Source organism: Rhinoraja longicauda, chromosome 1, assembly GCF_053455715.1.
Source record: "Rhinoraja longicauda isolate Sanriku21f chromosome 1, sRhiLon1.1, whole genome shotgun sequence".
Lineage (NCBI taxonomy): Eukaryota > Metazoa > Chordata > Chondrichthyes > Rajiformes > Arhynchobatidae > Rhinoraja > Rhinoraja longicauda.
Window position 1 is genome coordinate 48,142,438 of NC_135953.1, and position 22,430 is coordinate 48,164,867.

At 41.1% G+C, this 22,430-nt stretch overlaps 1 protein-coding gene across 1 annotated transcript in view; it reads right to left on the minus strand.

The window, feature by feature from the left end:
- LOC144599309 (chondroitin sulfate proteoglycan 4-like) overlaps positions 1 to 22,430 on the minus strand; it is a 59,076-nt gene that overhangs the window by 26,468 nt on the left and 10,178 nt on the right. Inside the window, exons 2-7 of the mRNA XM_078410101.1 lie at positions 17,241 to 17,404; positions 13,631 to 17,155; positions 9,454 to 9,927; positions 9,029 to 9,205; positions 7,495 to 7,693; positions 817 to 948 (exon numbers count right to left, since the gene is read on the minus strand). Of these exons, the coding sequence (XP_078266227.1) occupies positions 817 to 948; positions 7,495 to 7,693; positions 9,029 to 9,205; positions 9,454 to 9,927; positions 13,631 to 17,155; positions 17,241 to 17,404 (4,671 nt within the window). The remainder of the gene's footprint in view (positions 1 to 816; positions 949 to 7,494; positions 7,694 to 9,028; positions 9,206 to 9,453; positions 9,928 to 13,630; positions 17,156 to 17,240; positions 17,405 to 22,430) is intronic.

Here is a 22,430-nt window from a genome sequence, read left to right on the forward strand (position 1 = left end):
ACACAGGGAGGTCACTGGACATATAAAATGTTGGCAAAATGCTGGAGTAACTCAGCAGGTCAGGCAACATCTCAGGAGAGAAGGAATGGGTGACGTTTCGGGTCGAGAACCTTCTTAGTCTCGACCCGAAACGTCACCCATTCCTTCTCTCCCGAGATGCTGCATGACCCGCTGAGTTACTCCAGCATTTTGTGAATAAATACCTTTGATTTGTACCAGCATCTGCAGTTATTTTCTTACACTGTAAAATGTTGGCAATCGACGTAGACTGGCGGATGATGATAGATACAGAACTTTTAACTGCGCAGTTCTAGTTCAAAAACGGTGTAGGCCTCAAAAATGACTAACTGTTGAGAGTTACTGTGGCAATTGGAGAACCTGATCTAAAATAGAGCTGCTGCCAAAAAATCTGAGGTATTGATCTACCTTAAGTGCCTCTTATCTTCTCATGTGGAGCAACTTCCCAGCTCACTCACTCTCCAATATTCATGAACTAGCATGTGCATGAAAACAGCGTAAATAATACTCTTCTTTCCGATAAGACATACTTTTCTTTTCTTCCTGTATATGTATCACGTATTCTCAATTTTACATGAAGCAGGTATATTTTATGGCTATTCTCAAGTTCTTCGAAGAGAGGTGCCACACATGTACCAAATTAATGTACTCTGGGCTAATAAAAATGAGAGGATGCTCTTCAAGCTTTTCATTTGAAAATACTTAAATAAATCTGTGTTTGGTGAAAGACAATTTCATTATTTGAAGCAGCAGAATACTTAGAGTGATGAGACCAGAACCGAGGAACTGACAGCTTACCTGGGAAGACATGTAAACCATTATTTGTTTCCATGTTTATCACTAATGCTGCTGCTGTAATGGTGAAGATTTGTCGAGGAGTAAAGTTTAATCCATCCGTAACCTGAAAATTAAATCCACCTGACATGGCTCCTGAAAATAGAGAGTGGACAAATTAATTATACTTGGAACCATCTGGATTTATGTTAGCCGCACAACTTAACTTTAAGTCAAAGAAACTCCAAAATCCAACATGTTGAAACAAAGAACTGCAGATGCCGGTTTATACATAAAATAGACACAAAGTGCTGAAGCATCTCGAGGGGAAAAGGATCAATCAGAAGCGTCGCGACCCAAACTGTCACCCATAATTTTTCTCCCGAGATGTGGCCTGACCCATTGAGTTACTTCAGTACTTTATGTCTGTCTTCCAAAATCCAACAGCCCAGTTCCCCACAGCAAAAGAAATGGAGGCAGAACATGTTTACCCAGCAAGGATATGCTCCAAAATTTTGGGATAACTTCATGTAGATAAGGGGAATGAAAGTCTGCCTTCTCCATTTATGGTGTTCCTTGGATGATTTTCTGCATATGGCGCAGAACTCGAGGGCACCATTAAAATACATCAGCCAATGGGTGTCATTTCTTTAAAACAAAGCCCAGAAATATTCTCATTGCCTTTAGGAACTGACATTAAGATGTCTTTTTATAGTTATGTCAGCACAACGAAAGGCAAAACTGATGGTAGTTCTGGGAGGATAACAATAGCCTGCTTGACCAAATCATCCATCGAGACAAGGCAGAGGAAGCACAAGCAAGAATCCCATTGCCCTCATGTCTAGATTACTGTTTAAAGGTGAGAAAGTAATGGGACCAGTGCCTGCAGATCACATCCTGAATGCCAATCCGCCAAGTATAACATTCGCCTAAGCACTTCAAGACTGGTGTCTTTTACTGAACATTTTAAAGAGTGATGACAAACACTTGGATACACTAAGCAACACCTTTCCTATTCTACTCATTACATTAACTCGTATTTGAACATTAGTGTTAGAGCAGTGCAGCACAGGAACAAGTCATATCCTTGTCTGTCTTGGTGAATCAAGAGACTAGTTCAATATTGTGAGAATCTCTGTCTCCACTACCCAAACCCATCTTATTCAATCTCACCTCATAACTGAAATGCCCTATGCCAGACAACTCCTCTGCATTCTCTCCTGTGCCATCACATCCTTCTTATAGTGTGGCATCCATTGCTGCACTTGGTAATCCAGCTATGGCCAAACTGATACACAAGATGTTGTCCAACATCTCACTTCTCTTATATCCTATGCATTGGCTAACGAGTGCATAGATTCAGTATATCTTCTTGACTGCCTTATCTGCCTTTGTTGCCACCTTCAGTGATACTTATACAGCAAGTTCCTTCTGTTCCTCAAAACTCAGTCATAGCATTCTTTGTATATGTTCTATCCTTTTTAGTCCTCCTAAAATACACCACCTCACATTATCAGGATTTGAATCCATTTGTCATTATTTGACCATCCTACCCAGTGATCAATTTTGCCCTATAGCCCAAGGCTTTTTTCACCATCTCATCAATAACACGGCTAATTATCGCATCCTCTGCATACTTAGTGAGCATATGCCCAACAATCACATAAAATTGTTAATATCCCATTGACGATCCCTGTGATTTATCAGTGGACACAGGCTTCCAATCACAAAAACAACCCTCTGCCAAAACCTTCTGCTTATTACCAAACCAGTTTTGGAACCAATTTGCAAACTTTCCTTGGATCACATGGGCTTCTAACCAGTGTCTCCTATATGGGGCTTTGTCACAGGAAATCCATGTAGACTACATCAATTGGACTGCTCTCATCAATACACTTTATTGCTTTGAAAACTATAATCAAATTTGTCAAATAGGAGCAAAGAACAAACTGCTAGAGGAATTTGGTGTGTCCAGCAGCATCTGTGGGGGCAAAGGGATAGGTGATGTCTCAGATCTAGACCATGCCTCAGAACTGAGAAAGTGGAGGTGAGATTGCCAGTACGAGGAGGCGTGATGGCAGGGTGAGGCAGGGCAAAGGATGAACTCGGTGAGGAGGGAGATGATGAGCAGATGGAGGAAGGAGAGTGGTGGAATTGGCAATGATAGGTGGGGTGATAGGTAGAGCAAAAAGGGTCATACGGAATTAAATGGGGGGGGGGAGGGAAGAGTGGAGGAAGAGATGGAATCTAGAAGGTGATAAGTGGGTACATAAGAGGCAATGGATGCTGACAAGAGAGTAAGAAATGAAGTGGAACCAGGTAAGGGAGGGATGGTGGGCAGATGGAACCAGTTGAGATTGCTGCCATATAGCAGGGAAGGAGCTGTGCTTTGCAAAACTTTGACAAGGGTGTTCAAGGTTGAGAAGTAGGATCATTGGGGACAAGGATATGATTGACCAGTGTTAAAACTAGCAAAATGTACAGTAGAGAAACAGACTTTTATGATCCAAGATAGACACAAAAAGCTGGAGTAACTCAGCGGGACAGGCAGCATCTCTGGAGAGAAGGAATGGGTGACGTTTCTGGTCGAGTCCGTACAAACTTGTACATCTTTGTAGCGTGGCAGAACACCGGAACACCTGGGGAAAACCCACGCAGTCAAGGAGAGAACGTACAAACTCCGTACGGATACCACTGGATTCGTCTGGAACGAACCAGTGTCTCTGGTGCTGTATGGCAGCAACTCTACCACTGCGCCACCCTTTCTGTCACCTTAATGTACAATCCTCACAATTTCCTGAATTTTCTCTTAACTATTTGCACATTTTTCCGTATTTTAAGTCTTTGAATAGGATAACTGATTCATCAATTTGAGTAAATATTCTGCCTTTCTTCATAGCAAATTACTGGTCACTCAGTAAAGAATCTCCTCTCTAAACGCAGGATGGCCGGTGAGTTTGTGCGTCTTGTTCGGTGGAGCTGCTAAATGGTTAATTAGCTGTTACAATGTTTTATGACAACTAGGTAATGCCACAAATATACACAGCTTATCTCCATGACTGAGGACACTTATAACAATCAGAACTTCCAGAAAAAAAACATGATCCATAGTGTAGGTGGTCCCTTAAATGAAGTAAAGGCTCTAATTAACGCTCAACAGCAGGTTTGGCATTAAGTGTTTCATTTGTGATGTGAGCCAATTCCCCCTCTCCTTAAACCCAGCCCATATCAGCAATAGATTCGATTAATCGGATTTATTGCATCGTATGGGAGGCGCATTCCCAATCTCGTTGTACCCCTGTACAATGACAATAAAGATATATTGTATTGTATTGTATTGTAGTCAATGGCAACAACATTCTTCTCACTGTATCTGTTAAATTTTACTTGTTTCTCCAACAATGAAGGCCCAGGAACCAGCATGGAACAACTAGTCTTTTCCTAATCCTGAACTTGATACTATACTGTTAACGTTAACTTTTTCTTTTAACTACATCAGTCAATCAATGCAAAACTGCTGCCATCTGGTGGTACAAACAAAGTAGATACAGTTGTATGGTATAAACCAGCATCTGCAGTTCCTCGTTTCTACTTCTAAATATAGTAACTTATTAAGATCATCATGTTTTCATAGTTTGTGACCCCCATAGCAGAAGCATCCATGTCACGGGGCTGGAAACTGGAAGTGTCCCGAGTTAATTATCTTATTGAAACATAAGATTATTAAGGGATTGGACACGTTAGAGGCAGGAAACATGTACCCAATATTGGGGGAGTCCAGAACCAGGGGCCACAGTTTAAGAATAAGGAGTAGGCCATTTAGAACAGAGATGTGGAAAAACTTTTTCAGTTAGAGAGTTGTAAATCTGTGGAATTCTCTGCCTCAGAAGGCAGTGGAGGCCAATTCTCTGGATGCTTTCAGGAGAGAGCTAGATAGAGTTCTTAATGATAGCGAAGTCAGGGGGTATGGGGAGAAGGCAGGAATGGGGTACTGATTGTGAATGATCAGCCATGGTCACATTGAATGGCGGTGCTGGCTCGAAGGGCTGAATGGCCTACTCCTGCACCTATTGTCTAATTCTGCTACGACCATCATCTATTGTACAAGTGATGGCTCCCACTGATTGTCGCCGGAAGCTTGCATCCTTTTTAGGGCAGACGATGACAGTGATGTAACATTTGAAACAGATGATGGACACAAAACAAGAAGATAAAGTCTGTGAGAGTTGCTAGAGGATGGAAATTTCTCATCTGCGAAGATTCTGTTGCCCTCTTATGAGATGTTATTAAAAATGAGCCAACATCAAATCATCACTACATTAATTCACTGAATTATTTTTACATTATAATTAAGGTAATCCCCTATTTAAGAGGGTGTGTCCATATTCCAAATTTGGAGGATGAATATCTGTGTGGACCAAACTATGCAACAGGTTGCATATGTAACCTAAGTGCAGCATTTCAATTGCAATTTTGTCTAAATTTTTCCAAACCATGAAAGCACTGAGGAATTGCACGTGGAAATTCTGTCCAGCACAAATTTGGGTTGCCTGATCTTTCACTCATCTAGAAAGCTATTTATTTCTGGAATGGAATGCAATTGCAAACATTTCCATCTCCAGTTTCTCCAGAAATTCAGTCAGCCATTTCCAGACAACAATGTTGCAGCAGTTAGTTCTGCTGTCCCATGGCTCCACAAACCTGGGTTTTATCATGACCTTGGGCACTGTCGGTGTGAAGTTTGCATGTTCTCCCCTTGGCTATGTAGGTTCGTACAAAATTCTTTAGTTTCCTTCCTCATCATAAATACGTCACTACACTAATTGGTTAGTTAACTTGCCTATTAGAGACATAGAAAATGTGGGTAATTAAAATGTGGGTAAGCAATAAAAATAACCAATGGGGAGTTGATAGACATGTGAAAGTAAATCAGATGGCAGGCGACAGGAGGAATGTGGGGACTCAGTGACATAGCTGCTGCCTCTTGGTGTCCGAGATCCAGATTTGATCCTGACCATGGGTATTGTCTGTTTGGACTTTGCACATTCTCCCAATCACTACGTGACATTTCTCCAGGTGCTCCAGTTCCCTCCCACATCCCAAAGATATGCTTGTTTGGAGGTTAATTGGCCTGTTAATTGTCACTAATGTGTGGGGAGTGTACCGAGGTACAGTGAAACACTTTATTTTGTATAATATCCATTCAGATACTATACATAAATACAATCAAATCAAACTCAAGTACAACAGGTAGACCATAGGGGAAGATAAGAGTACAGAATATAGTTCTCAGCATTGTACTGTACCTGTTTCACAGGAAAAGTCCAATGTCTGCAATGAGGTAGATAAAACTTGTCCAAACTTATGGTAGGATCGTACAGAATCCTGATAACAGCAGCTGTTCCGGAGTCTGGTGGGGCACTCTGCTCAATGGGAGCAGGGAGAAGGAGGAATGACTGAGGTGGGACATCTTTGATTAAGCTGCTGCTTTTCAGAGGCATTTTGAAGTATAGATGAAGTCAATGGTGGGTGTCTGAAAGGCTACCCAACCCTCTTTAAGCTCACAGCCTCATGTGGCCTTCTGCCATTAGGCCTCTCTCAGTACCAATGTGTTGTATCTTCCAATGACTGAAGTTAACTGCAGGAATGCCCACAATCTAATTGTCATTGTAACATCTCCTTAACACACTTTTAACTGCCTAGATAAACTTCAAGGTAATCTAACTGGAGACCACACCCTAATGATTTGTTTTGATCCTCCTTCAAATCAGTGTTCCACTAATTGTGCCCATTCATACAAGCTCATAAAAAAAGCTTATTGTTAGGTTCAATGACACCAGTGGCCAGACTGTATTCTTAACTAGTTTTGTTTTAATAAAGTCATTTTCAAATGTTTAATATATGGTTATATACATTTCCTAAATTTTATTCCTCCTGAACCCATTTTCATTTATATTATTAAGAGTGGACCAGAATACCATTACAACCAAAAAGTTTGTTCAAAAGTGCAGTCTCACTAACCAAATCCATGCAAGGCATTATGCATTGGATTTAATTGGAAAATTGACCAAAAAACTCAGAAAGCTACTGCAATTTCCCCTCGATCACCAATTATGCAGAAGTTCTTAACTTCAACATTCTTCCCTAACTACTGTACTACAAGTTCATAAACTAATCCCAAGAACATTACATATAAACTGAAGACACAAGAAACTGCAAATATTGGAATCCTGAGCAAAACACAAAATGCTAGAAGAACTCAGTGGCTCAAGCAACATCTGTGGAGGACACAGACAGACAGCATTTGGACTAGGTCCAGGCCAAGTTCCACTTTATATTTTATATTTTGAACTTTATATTTTGAACATTAAATGTAAAATGATCTAAAATGTAAATTAACTCCAAAAACGTAAACTAATTCTGAACTATCAGACCTTCTGCTAATGTAGTTTTACACTAATGTAATTTTTTTTTTTGTGGATGTTATCTCACATTATACAACCCTACAGTCACACAAATTATTTAACCAAAATTGCCTCGACATCCACCATTCCTCTGTGGGTCAGCATTCAATTTTTATATTTAGAAAACTGCCAAAATAGTACCCAATTTACATCCAGTATAATATCGTGTTCTGGCTGTAAACACGGTGGATTGCAATTAACCAAACAAACTTGTAAGTTAAATAACAGCAAAACATACCATTATGAACAAAGACAAGTTGACCATTATTTATATGAAACTGGGTAAAGTTGAGGATATGCTTATTTGGTGACATCTTTAGAGCAAGGTGGCCATTGCTAGGAGGAGTGACAGAGTAAACCAATTCTTTGGGGGTTGAGTCTTTATCTTCTATATTCAGAACATTTTTTGTTATCTCTGTGATTGAGCCAACCCATACCTAAAGAAAAAACATAGTAAAATAGTCAATTTGCATCTATTTTCAATTACTTGCTGCCCCAGAAAAATAATCTTAAAATTCTTTCATATTTATACTGAGAAATGCAGATGTTAATAAATATCAGTCATGTCCATAAGTAATACTTTATGCTTTCTATCCTGTACATTAAATCATATTTGTTTATATATTGCTGCTCACATTTGTAATATACCTTGGTCAATTGCCATTGACAATTTTTGTTGAGCAACTTTGTTGTAACTTCACCGTGAACTGTAATTTCCCATGGCAGGATACCAAAATATCTTTCACAATGAATATAAAAGGAGATTCGAACAAAAGCAGCACAGGGCCTTTAAATTGTCATTGTGGTCACAAAATGATTTCTATTCACAGGGAATTCTTGCTCCCAAGATGGTCAGGAAATAAATGGCATTTTATCTAAAAGTTTCAAGTATGCAACCCAGAAAAATGTTCTTACATCAATGGTTGTGGATATAGACTATCCTTCATAAATCCAACTGAAATACACACTGCTTTATTATTTTGTTAAATTTCTTCTGGACTTTCCTCAGTTTGTTTACAAAATCATGTATGTCTGTAAAATATTATTAAGGTACAAACTAAAGACATGGATCTGAACAAAATCTAAGGTTATAATTAGCAGCAGAGCATTTACACAAAGTAAAGAACAAAACGCAAACTAAAATTTCGGCTTAACATGGAGAAAGTTATGAATTCTAACCCAATTCAATGCATCAATTTACAACTGAAGTTACATAAAGTAATGAAGGAGAGCAGCATTTTTAGAAAGGTAGTCTGAAGTTTATGATATTTGTCCAGAATGTAAAGTGTAAAAATGACTTACTAGCACTCACAATTAATGAATAAGTGTTTACCTACTTTCCATTCCTTTTCAAAAAAACTACTTAGGTCCTGCTTCTGCATTTTTTAAATTGAAGACCTAACCATGGCCCACAAGGTAAGGGCTGTCTGCAGATCATCAACATCCAGCTCTGGACAAGGGGGTGAGAGGAGTGTTAGGTGTGGCCATGATCTGGGCAATCAATAGAACCAAGCCTTAGGACACGAGGGTAGTTCGGGGATAGGAAGGGTCGGCCACCAGGGGAAGGGGATGCTCAAAGGACAAGAGTGGTGGGATTGAGATTGGTATGATGCCTTATGAACCGAAGAAGCACCTGAGCACTCTTTGATTGTTAGTGCCGAAAGCGTGACAATCAGGCAAATCTGTCCTTTTCAACAACATCATGAAAGATCTCAACGTTTTTTGTGTACATGTTCACCTCCGATTAACAAATTAAAATATCGTTAACTTACTTTAAATTCTTTTTTAGTAACGATGATGGGGGGTTCATCATTCACAGGTATAATGTTAATGAAAACTGTCCAAAGCAAACTCTGTTTTCTTAACTGGGTATCATTCACCATTATGGAGAAGTTATCCCGAAGACTCTCGCTGTCATCATGAACGTAGTAAATAAAATCTTCCTCAACCTAAAAGAAGGTATAGAAATCAGTATTACCGTCAGTTGGCTTAAAACATTTAAATTATGAATTTGAACAATCAGTAGTAATTATACCTTTTTTATTACATCTTTCACTGGATTTTAAACCAAAATCTTATTCTGCACTTGGCTCACAAACAATACATCTTATGAGGAGGATAACACTAAATTATTATTATAGAAAACTCCTCATTGACAATTATTCGCAAAACAAATTGTAATGATTTATTGCATTACCTGATGTCTAGTAAATGAGAAGAGAGCCTGTCCAGGAAAATGGGAGTTCTCTATGTGCCCGTGGTTTGGCACTTTTATTAGTAAATATTCAAAATTAAGCTCTGCAAAATATGGACTTGCAATTTTTATAAAGTCTTCAGTCAACGCCTTAGATGCCCCTTCCTCTATTGTAAAGTTATGTATTTTGACAGGAATCAGGGTTGGAATAATATCGATCAGGATAGGAATTTCAAACAGTTCTACTATTCCATTAGAGATGTCCACGGTAAAAATATCCTTTGTCTGATTTTCTCTCACTTGCACATATTGGATACTGCCATCATTTACGTCTTGTTGGGTAAAGTACTGGATAGGATTATGTTCTGTACCGATGTAGAATCCTTCTGTTTCTGTAAAGCTTCGTATGTACCCATGAGCTGGTGCAATGTTCACTTTGTAAATTATTTCAGATGGCAGATTATCCTCATGAATCACCTGAAAGAAAAAGTAATGGATGTGAAATTACTTGATCAACAACTAATTTACATGCAGCTAATATGGATAAACTCTCAGACATGAAATTTTCCAACATGCTCAACTGTAACTTCAACATAAACACTGAACGAGCACATATAGTAATAGTAATAATAGTAATAGTAATAGTTAATTTATTTGTCATTCCACTCCTTGCAGATCATGCAACGAATGAGACGAAACAGAGTGCCTCGGGGGGCCATAATGCAATACAGATGCAAAACATGTAGACAGGGGATGACAGTGCAGTACAATACGATACAGTACAATATATATATATATATATGTCTGAAGGGTCTCAACCCGAAACGTCACCCATTCCTTCTCTCCTGAGATGCTGCCTGATCTGCTGAGTTACTCCAGCATTTTGTGAAATAAATAGACAATAGACAATAGGTGCAGGAGTAGGCCATTCAGCCCTTCGAGCCAGCACCGCCATTCAATGCGATCATGGCTGATCACTCTCAATCAGTACCCCGTTCCTGCCTTCTCCCCATACCCCCTCACTCCGCTATCCTTAAGAGCTCTATCCAGCTCTCTCTTGAAAGCATCCAACGAACTGGCCTCCACTGCCTTCTGAGGCAGAGAATTCCACACCTTCACCTCTCTGACTGAAAAAATTCTTCCTCATCTCCGTTCTAAATGGCCTACCCCTTATTCTTAAACTGTGGCCCCTTGTTCTGGACTCCCCCAACATTGGGAACATGTTTCCTGCCTCTAATGTGTCCAATCCCCTAATTATCTTATATGTTTCAATAAGATCCCCCCTCATCCTTCTAAATTCCAGTGTATACAAGCCCAATCGCTCCAGCCTTTCAACATACGACAGTCCCGCCATTCCGGGAATTAACCTAGTGAACCTATGCTGCACGCCCTCCATAGCAAGAATATCCTTCCTCAAATTTGGAGACCAAAACTGCACACAGTACTCCAGATGCGGTCTCACCAGGGCCCGGTACAACTGTAGAAGGACCTCTTTGCTCCTATACTCAACTCCTCTTGTTACGAAGGCCAACATTCCATTGGCTTTCTTCACTGCCTGCTGTACCTGCATGCTTCCTTTCATTGACTGATGCACTAGGACACCCAGATCTCGTTGAACTCCCCCTCCTCCTAACTTGACACCATTCAGATAATAATCTGACACCATTCAGATAATAATCTGACACCATTCAGATAATAATCTGACACCATTCAGATAATAATCTGACACCATTCAAATACCTTCGATTTGTACCAGCACCTGCAGTTATTTTCTTACAATAAATATATATATATATATATTCCTTTATTTGTCCCACACCGAGGAAATTTACAGTGTTACAGCAGCAAAGTGGATAGCAAGAGATCATTCATTATAAATAAAAGTAAAGACAAGGATAAATTGTCATCGGTTTACTGTGTATTCCTTAACTGTTACTGTTGACTCGTCTGCTGGGAGCAGTGCTGGTTGTGCAGCCTCACAGCAGCAGGAAGGAAGGACGTCCTACATCTCTCCTTCACGCACTTGGGGTGAAGGAGTCTGTCACTGAAGGAGCTACAGTCCAGTGACAGTGTCCTGCATGGGGTGGGAGTCGTTGTCCAGCAACGATGTTAACTTTGCCATCATCCTCCTCTCTCCCACCGCCTGTACTGAGTCGAGGACAGTGCAATACCATACAATACAATGCATATAGACAGGGGATTAAAGCATGTAAATGGTAAAAGGTAAAGCAATTCTCTCCACATTACAATACTCCAGAAATTACTCTCGGAACCTAACCGCAGTGTAATAGCATTCACAACAAACTGACGATGTTATTTTAATTATACAAGCAACTGATCAAATTGACCACTAACTCGCTCAAATTAACTGCCTTCAAACAGCTGTTAAGAATGCATGTGCTATTTTGCACTACACTTGTAGAAGCTGCAGATTCCTTATACAAAATCAGATATCTGACGGGTATTATGACGGGTATTAAATTTATATACTACTAGATCAAGTGGACCCGTTGGGCCCATTCCTCGTAGAGGGGGCAGAGGGAAGGGAAGAGGGTGTCAGTGAGTGAGCCCTGGAACCAAAGCCTCTCCTGTATTGGTGTAGCACCCTCAACCCCCCACTCAATCGCCCTTACCCCCCCTCCCCCGACTGACCCACTCCAACCCCCCTACCCCACCCCCACTTGCACCTCCTCTGCCCCCACCCCCGCCTCCACCCCCCTTCCCCCCTCCCAACCCATATTCCCCCCTTCCCCTCCCCTCACCCTCACCTCCCTCTCCTCTCCTCACCCCCACCTCCCTCCCCTCTCCTCACCCCCACTCTCCTTGCATGCACCCCACTCTCCCCCACCCCAATCTTCCCTCCTCCCTACCCCCTCTCCTCCACCCCCACTCTTCCCTCCTCCCCAGCCCTACTCTCCCCCCACCCCACTCTCTCCTCCCCCACCCCCCCTCCTCCCCACCCAACTCTCTCCTCCCCACCCCCCGATTCTCTCCTCCCCCATCCCCACCCCCCATTTCCCCCCACCCCCTTTCCCCCCACCCGTCAGGGAATTGGGCGGGACAGAGAGAGAATGTAGTCGGAGACAGTAAGACTGTTGGGAGAACTGGAAAGGGGGAGGGGATGGAGAGCTATTTTAGCTCTGACTTCAAATAGCCCTTGCTTTCCCTCTGTTCTAAAGTTCAGCTCTCCTAAAGTCTACAATCAATTCCACCGTCTTAAGAGCATTGAGCTCCAGATTGTTGCGATGGCACCAGGACGCCAGCCGTGTCACTTCCTGTCTGTTGGCAGATTCCTCCCCATCCTGGATCAGTCCAATCAGGGTTGTGTCGTCCTGCAAACTTGAGAGGCTTGACAGAGGAGTCTGTGGAGGTGCAGTCATTGGTGTAGTGAGAGTAAAGGAGAGGGGAGAGTACGCAGCCTCGCGGTGCTCCTATGCTGACGGTCTGCATGTCCGAGATGTGCTTTCCCAGCCTCAAATGCTGCTTTCTGTCTGTCAGGAAGTTGGTGATCCACGATTCACAAAGTTTCTGCCTAGTTTATGCTATACAATGTACAACACCATTTAATAATAACATGGAAATAAAGTCAGATGAATACTGAAAGATTGCAACTTACAACTTAATATGATGTGAGAACCTCACCCAGAGAGTTGTGAATTTGTGGAATTCTCTGCCACAGAGGGCAGTGGAGGCCAAATCACAGGATGAATTTAAGAGAGTTAGATAGAGCTCTGGGGGCTAGTGGGATCAAGGGATATGGGGAGAAGTTGGGCACAGGTTACTGATTGAGAATGATCAGCCATGATTACAATGAATGGCGGTGCTGGCTCGAAGGGCCGAATGGCCTCCTCCTGCACCTATTTTCTATGTTTCTATGATGTGAAGAACCACGGAAGTTTACAGGCTTCATAAGGACCCAGGATTTCTACAACATGACCACTGCATGTCAATCTTGAAAGACCCATTTCAGTAGGTTATAAAATAACATCCTGTTTATTCAACAGTAACATGTGTGGGCAGACAAGACTTTGAGGCACTACAGCAAAGTCAGAGTCCGTCACAGTTGCCAAAAATAGTTCTTTCTCAAGAATTGTTTTGAGAAACAAATTTGACAAAGATAATGAATGTTAACTTGGAATATAAAAAACAAAAATAATTATCCATTCTGCTGCCATCTCACCTGCAGATTTGCTTTGCTGATCTTCACAGGTTTTCCCTCCTCAACCAACAAATTGCTGTTGTGCACAATTTTTGGAGCACGCTGATGGCTTTCCAGGTATATACGAACATTAACACCTCCATCCAGCAGCACATTCTTGACCTTTATTGTGAAATTGAAAATGTCCACAAGGTTTTTACTGTTGTCATGTCGGTACATGATGCTTCCCTTCCTCAGATCATTCTGTGTGAAAGACTCTGTGCGTATATCATTTAAATAGAGTGCCCCATGTTTGGGTAGCAGGAACACTCTATAATTAATTTCACTTTCATCTGCGATGTAAAGATTCGTATTGACACTGAAATTAGCTGCTGTTATTGACTCTCCTTGTCCCTTCTGTACCAGAAGACCTGTGTTGTTGGCTATTTGAATGTAAGGATCAGAGGCTCTCACTTCCAGTAAAGACGATGCGTAGTGTTTGCCATCAGTAACGAACAAGACAAATCTGCTGTTGTCTACGCCATGATGCACAAAAAGAACACGTTTCTTCTCAAGGTCTTCTTGAGAGAACTGGAAGAGTTTTTTGGAGTGGTCATTTGCTGAAACTAGGTCACCATTTGAGATACCACGGCGGGTGTACAACAACTGCGCATCATTAAAGTCCGAATCGGGATCGTGGTAGCGGAGATCTGCAGAGGTTAACAGCCGTTGACCATTCCTTACCACATGGAACACTTTGTCTACAACACGGATGGGCTTCTCATCATTTTTTAGTTGAATAGTTATGGTGAACGTCCCTACAACAGATAAAGAGTGAGGGCCGGCTTCTGAATTACCTGCGGCCTCAAATATAAAATCATCATGTGTCGACTCAGAATTGTCATGCACATACATGAGACGATGTCCAACAATATCTTCATTAGTAAAGGATGTTATATTATCGTTACTATCAGTTGAATCAGAGCGATTGATTCGCTTCAATTTGCCATGTCTGGGACTCTGTACAATAGAGTACAAGAACTTTTTAGTGTTCAAGGTTTCTGCATATAATTCTGCCCTTGTTATTAGCTCTCCTTCTCCCTCCGCTAAATTGAGACCATTATTTGTTAAATTAATAGAATTAACATCAGCTTTAATAAATATATGGAAGTTATGCTTTACTGATACTACTTGCTTGAAGTAAAGCTGAAAGCTGAAAAAGTCTTCTTTGTCTTCATGAAGCTTTCCTGTTGGTTCATATTCCACCCTCTGAGCAGATATATCTTTCTGACTGAAAGAAGAATTCTGTGTTAATATCTTGCTATCTATCAGAAGTTGTCCGCTCTTGGGTACAGTCACCAACCTGTAGTGTAGCTCACTCTCAGGGATGCTTACACCTTCCACGACAGCATGGAGATTCCCAGAGGTGAGAGCTTGTTTCTTCCCTTTATCAATCTTTAACCAAAGATTTTTTAGGAGCTTGAAATTAAACCACTTCACTGTTATGGGGAAAAACAGCTCCTCACTCGTTTTGCTCCCTATAATAACTTTAAATTTGAACATATCAGTAACATTTCTAGTCTGAAGTTTATGATAAATGCCAAAGTATCGGATTCGGCCCCGATCTACTGATCGCTGAGAAAAAGAATTGGTTTGCTTCCATTCTCCACCAGAATGCAGGCGTTGAACTTCTCCGTATGTTGGAGGTTTAGCAATATTATAACGTATTTCCACTTCCTGATTAACTGCATTAGTCTCAACTGACAAATTGTAGCTGGTGATAAAGGCTGCATCACTCTGTCTCACTACCATACCTGTATTATTGACTACGTTATAATCCACGGATACAGCCATTACACGCAGAACGACAGTGTTGCTCACTCTATCACCATCACTGACACGCAACACAATCCTTGAGGTGCGAACACCCCTGTGAACGTAGTATATGTTTCCTTCTTCCAGATCAGTGTTGGAGAATGTGCTGATAGGTGTACCTGGATTAATGGCATTTTCCAAAAATCCTGCATTTGCATTAAGGTTACCTAGAATGGTGAAATGAAGTTCTGTTGAATTTGTGTCAACATCAATGGCCTTAATCACATTGCTGGCAAGACATTTCTTGGAGTTCTCCAGCAAAATAAATAAGTTCCCTTCTGGAAGGACAAGCTCTGGAGCATCATTGGTTGGAGTTATAGTAATGTTAAAAAGATACAGCTTGGCTCCTTTCAGGTGTTTTGGGGCCACATTATTTGCAATGACAGAAAACGAGAACTGATCATGGAAATGCTCAGATCCATCATGAACGTAAAATACTTTTTCATGCCAGAGGTCTGACAATGTGAATGAATTCTGCTCATGCTCTGAATCAGTGTCCAAGTTCAGATTTCCATGCTTTGGCTGCTTTGCTATCTTAAATACTATTTGTGACTGTTGTAAACCTAACTTATTGAACTCCAGGTTCAATTTTATGTGTTTAGTCTTTAGCGCTGCCTGCCCTCCCTCTGCAACTACTAGATTGTTGAGAGTCAGGAATTTCTTAGTCTGCGGCTTTTCTGTGGGTTTAAGTGCCTTCTGCAGAGTGGAAGTTGTTGAAACAACTTGAATTTGCGCAGCGGTTGTTTTAACGGTTGAAGAAAGTTCTTTCACTGCTGTACACCCAGCTGAAATATCTTTTGTAGCAAGCACATTTTTCAAGCTTTTGTTCTCCGAGTTTGCTTTGACATCCTTTAGGCAACCCCTGAAGGATCCCCCTCTTGCTTTTCTTCCTGCAAGGGACTGAAGACCAATCTTCAAGACCTCAACACGGTTGCTTTCATCAATGCCGCCAATAAACAGTGGACCCCACAACTTAAGATGTTTGCCACGAGGACTTAGAGTAGCCTTTACAGTTTCCTCATCCACAGTGAGGTAAATACGCTTAGATGTCACTTGTAGCTTAATGTAATGCCAAATGTTGTCGTTAACTTGACTTGGAGAAGTGAGGGGTGTCGTCTTTCCAGATTTCCCAACAACAACTCGAATCAATCCCTCTGCAATCTCCATCGTGATAAAATCACCTTGTTGGCCAGCATTATATAGCAACAGACCCAATGGCTCAGCAGTGCTTACAGCACATTCAAACACTGCTTCCTCATGTGCATTCCATGTAGTAAATGCAAGATAAGATTTGGAACTAAATAGACTGATAGGATCACTGTCTTCAGCAAAAAAATCATCACTGCAGCCCGCTGAAACCTCATGAACAATTTTAAAGCCAGAATATGTTCTCAAAGAAGACAAGATGTCGTACTGGTTGAAAACCACCTCATCAATGCAACCGCGGAATGTATTTGCAGCTCCTTCCAGGTAAGGTCTATCAAACTCACCAGTACCTCCTACATAAATGCCATGTTGAATGTTAAGTTCATGGAGTTCTGGAATCTTCACACTAGTGTTGTGCTTGTCGATTATCAGGGTCACATCATCACCTTCATGGTGTACTTTCAACATGTGCAATGCCAAATCATTTAGCTCCACTCCTCTTTCAGAGCGGAGAATCTTTTCACCAGAACCATGCTCCAATTTTACCTAAGAAGAGCAAAACACACAATTAAAGCAGGAGGGACGAACATCAATTTAAAACACTGCTCCATTTTTCCCACAATCAGCTTACCTGTACATGCCCAGACCAAAGCTCCACCAACCAGTAATCGGTTTCCCCTGCCGCAAGGAAAAGTAATCCACTTGATTTTGAGGTTTGAAATTGTAAACTTAATGTTGACTTGCTGGAAGCCTCTGCCATTTTAAGATGCACATAGCTCTCTCCAAAAAAAGATGCTGAAAAATTAAAAACATCTTGTGAACCATTAAATGCAAAAGTCTTTACTTAAGGTAACACTTCAACCACCTGCAGTGCAACAAATTATAATAAAAGTCATCAAATTGAAAATATAGAAAGGCGGCCATTAACAGTGCAGCGTTAGGCAGGACCAGTCCCAACGTTGGCAGCAGTGCGTTGAAGACGAACACGACTTACTGTTTCAATGCTCAGCATCATACATTCAGGCCATTAATGGCCTTTGCCACTTCATAGCTGAAAAGCCAACCTGTGATACAAGTCCTGTGGATTTAATACAGTCAAACATCACATTCACTATTATCGTCTCAAAATGTTGATAGCTTTCAATCAGACAACTGGCTGCTCACCAGCATCTCCTTAAAGGCAATAAATACTTCCCCACACACAAACATTGGAAACATGTTCCCAATGTGGGGGAGTCCAGAACCAGGGGCCACTGTTTAAGAGTAAGGGGTAGGCCATTTAGAATGGAAATGAGGAAAAACTTTTTGACTCAGAGAGTTGTAAATCTCTGGAATTCTCTGCCTCAGAAGGCAGTGGAGGCCAATTCTCTGGATGCTTTCAAGAGAGAGTTAGATAGAGCTCTTAATGATAGCGGAGTCAGGGGGTATGGGGAGAAGGCAGGAATGGGGTACTGATTGCGAATGATCAGCCATGATCACATTGAATGGCGGTGCTGGCTCGAAGGGCCAAACGGCCTACTCCTGCATCTATTGTCTATTGTCTATAAATGCTGACCTTGCAAGCTCTACTGAAATTGACAAAGTATATGGAATTGATTTAAACTGACAATGTTAAAGAAAACTGGAGTAATTACGCTAACAAAATCTATTTTGCATGTGTTAATGGTGGCTAACATTACAGTAAATTAGTTCATAAAGTCATCATTAACCTTACCACATGATATATTAGAGAATTGTACTTCCACATTTTCAGCATTAATAGCCAATATTTTTCCACTTGCCAATTATAGAGCTGAGATCTACCGAGGCAGATTTGATCCACATTACAAGCAGAGCAACAATCAAGGTATGCACTTATACTTAAATAAATAAGAAATTGAAAAGAACAATGACAAATGGTCACTAGATATAGAATATCAGATTACTCATTTTGTAATTTGGAGCTAGCAAACAGCTCATGGTGGCCCAGTAAAAGTTGTTAGTGGGTCTGCTGTTAGTAAATTTATTCATGCATGATGCCCTAGGGGTTGTAAAATACTGAACAGGCCATGCATATTGAAGGCCAAGGGAAATCAGGCAAATCCAGTGACAGGTCTGTCTGAGAGCCACACATAAACATATGATTTAGGGTAGCAGAGGCCACTCCACCTGATGAAAAAAGACTAACTGTACACTTTTTCTGCCACCCTCGCAATATTATAAACCTCTGTAAGGTGGAGGAAAGTCAGAACCCTTTTCCTCCAGGGTGAAAATGTCAAATACCAAAAGGCATAGTTTTAAGGTCGGAGGGGGAAAGTTTAAAGGAGATGAGAGGGACAGGTTTAAAAAATATATATAAACACAGAGAGTGACAGGTGCCTGGAATGTATTGACAGAGGTGGTGATGGAAGCAAATATGATAGTGGTGTTTAAGAGAGATGATAGTGGTGTTTTAGATAGGTATTTGAATATACTGTATAGGGAATGATGGGATATGGATCACATGCAGGTAGAAGCAGTTAGTTCAATTAGGCATCAAGTTTGGCACAAGATTTGTGGGCCAAAGGACCTGTTCTATGGTCACCTCTCCGCCCCCTATGCTCCGGGGAAAAAGGTCCCAGCCCATCCTTATAACTAAAGTCCCCAAAGGTCCGGTAACATCCTCATGAATCTTCTCTGCACCCTTTCCAATTTAAGACATATTTCTTGCAGCTGAGAGACCAGAAATGTACATAATATTCAGAGTGTGGTCTCATCAACATCGCAGGTGTTTAGTATGCTGGTGAATTCATTGTTTTTTTATTGCAGTTGTACATCCAGGCAAGAGATTTAAGAGAGACTTTGGGAGCCAGGAGAAGTGACACTTACTGCAAAATGCACAAATATGACCTGCTCTATTTATATCCTAGCTCAATTGGGTTTCCCCTCAAGGCATCTCTCACCATATTGACGCTGGGAGGTTCAATGATAATGTCATTAGTTGGTCAGGAATGGTCGATAGGCTCTCATGTTGGAGATTACATTGTGTGACACAAATTGCTTCTCATTTATCAGCCCAAGTTTGAAAAATGGCCACATCTAAGGACTTCTAAGAATAGCAAATTAACAACTAAAAACATTGCAAGGTAAGTTATCATTATAGTGTTTTTACTCAATGAAAGAGTAAGGGAACTGAAATGTTTAAATAATTTTGTTTGATGCAAGAAAAAAATGTATGGCAAATTAAAAGCTCTGATAACTGACTGGAGACTGCAACAACAGGATTTTGTATTTTTGTCAACATCAAGAATGATCAGAGACACAGATCAAAAAAGACAGGTATGCCTATGTTTTAATGTTACACATGGAGGTATTTTGAGGTAAAACGTGAGAAACCCACCTGCTTTCTTCTGATAGTTTAGGCGACTATTCAAGCATGAAATAATTCTACACTGCTCTCATTTGCACTTACTGCGGATTGACTCTGTTATTTACTAATCTTAACCAAGCATTCTCACCCAGTATTATCAATCCTTTTATCTGTCACTGTACCTCAGTACACATGACGGTAATAAACAACTAAACTATTTTGAAAATTAAATGCAATTCCATCTAATTCCTTTGGTCTCCAACTCCATCAGTGAAGTTAGTATTATGTCCAACTGTGTGAAGAGTCTTCAAAATCCTGAGCACCAACACAAAATCAGTCAACATCTCTAATTATTATTTCTACTGGGAATCCACTCTAGGAATGTCTTTGAATAATTAGAAGGGTACGATTTCAGTCTTAATTTCTTCCGGAAAAAGCTGCAAGAACCTGAATCATCACACAAACACAAAATAATTGTGTATCCCATGTAGCAATTATCAACTTAAAAGATAATTAGAAATAGTCAAGTACTGAGATTTGGGGGCTATTTACTGCAGGGATCAGTGCGGGGATCTCAAGGTTTCAAGGTCAGTTTATTGTCACATGTACCAATTAAGGTACGGTGAAATTTACTAACTAAAAAAGCAACAAGACACACAACTACATAAAATTTAACATAAACATGCACCACAGCAGATTCCCCACATTCCTCACTGTGATGTGGGGCAATAAAGTCCAATCTACTTCCTCTTTATTCTCCCGCGATTGGGGCAGTCAAACCATCCGCAGTCGGAGCAATCAAACCTCCCGCAGCCAGCGATCGAAGCTCCCCACGTCGGGGCGATCGAAGCCCTTCAGGCTTGGAGCTCCCGAAGTCGGTCTCTAACCAGAGACCGCGAGCTCCACGATGGTAAGTCCTCAGGCTCCCGCAGTTGGAGCTCCCGAAGTCGGTCTCCAGCAGAAGCCGCCAGCTCTTCGATGTTAGGCCGCAGTGCGGACGGAGATACGATACGGAAAAAAAATCACGTCTCCGTCGAGGTAAGGGACTTTTTAAAAATTGTCCAACCCCTCCCCCCTACATAAAACAAAGCTAAAGAACACTAAAACATACATATAACACATGCTATCAAACAACAAAGAAGGAAGGGGCAGACAAACTGTTGGCGAGGCAGCCATTGCTGGCGCCATCTGGTGAAATCTCTGATGTTTGTTTTATATATATATATAAATGAACAACCTGAACATGAATAAAGGGGTTTATTCACAAAATGCTGGAGTAACTCAGCAGGTCAGGCAGCATCTCGGGAGAGAAGGAATGGGTGACGTTTCGGGTCGAGACCCTTCTTCAGACTGGTGAATAAAGGCTCATGAATAAAGGGGATCAATTAATAACTTGAAATACAAGAGACTGCAGATGTTGTCATTTAGAGCAAAAAACGAAATAAAAAGATTGCTGTCTCGCAGCACCAGAGACACAGGTTCGATCCTGACTTTGTATCTCAAAACTAAAGTAGGACCCCAGCGAGTCTAAAAGGAATGGGGAAATCAAAGACCTAGTGAAGTTCATAAGTGATAGCAGCAAATTAGGCCATTTGGCCCATCAAGTCTACTCTGCCATTTAATTATGGCTGACCTAACTCTCCCCCTCAATCTCATCCTCCTGCCATCTCCCCATAACCCCTGACACCCGTACTACAGGAGTCGATCTATCTCTGCCTTTAAAAAATCAATTGACAGCCTCCACAGCCTTCAATGGTAACTAATTCCACAGATTCACCACTATCTAAATATAGAAATTCTCCTCATCACCTTCCTAAAGGGTCATAGCATTTTATTCTGAGCTATGACCTCTGGTCCTAGACTCTCCCACTAGTGGAAACATCCTGTCTGCATCCACTCTATACAGGCCTTTCACTGTTCAATAAGTTTCAATTAGGTCCCTCCTCATCCTTCTGTTTCGGGACATATGATAATAAAACACTATTGACTCTTGATCATTAGAAATATAAGCAAGAGTTGGCCCTGCAGGTGTTAGGGGTTATGGGGAGAAGGCAGGAGAATGGGGTTGAGAGGGAAAGATAGATCAGCCATGATTGAATGGTGGAGTAGACTTGATGGGCCGAATGGTCTAATTCTGCTCCTCGAACTTGTGTACTTTAATCCCCATGCTTGTTCTGCCTTTCAATGAGGTAATGTTATTTTTTACATAATTTTCCAGTACTAATCTGATATCCCTTGTTTTTTGTTCAATCTAAAAACCTATTAATCTGTCTTGAATATACTCAGTAACTTGGACTCCAGTCCACTTGAGACTGTTAAACCTGCGACAACCTCTTTTACATGAGAGACTTGCCATTTTAGGTAGACCACTGCACTCTCTCTCTCTTGCACAAGTATATTCTTCCTTTGGTTTAGATGCCAGCCTGTTCACAATATTCTAGATGCAATCTCATCAGGCATCCATATAATTAAAGCAAACTATTTCTACTGTGT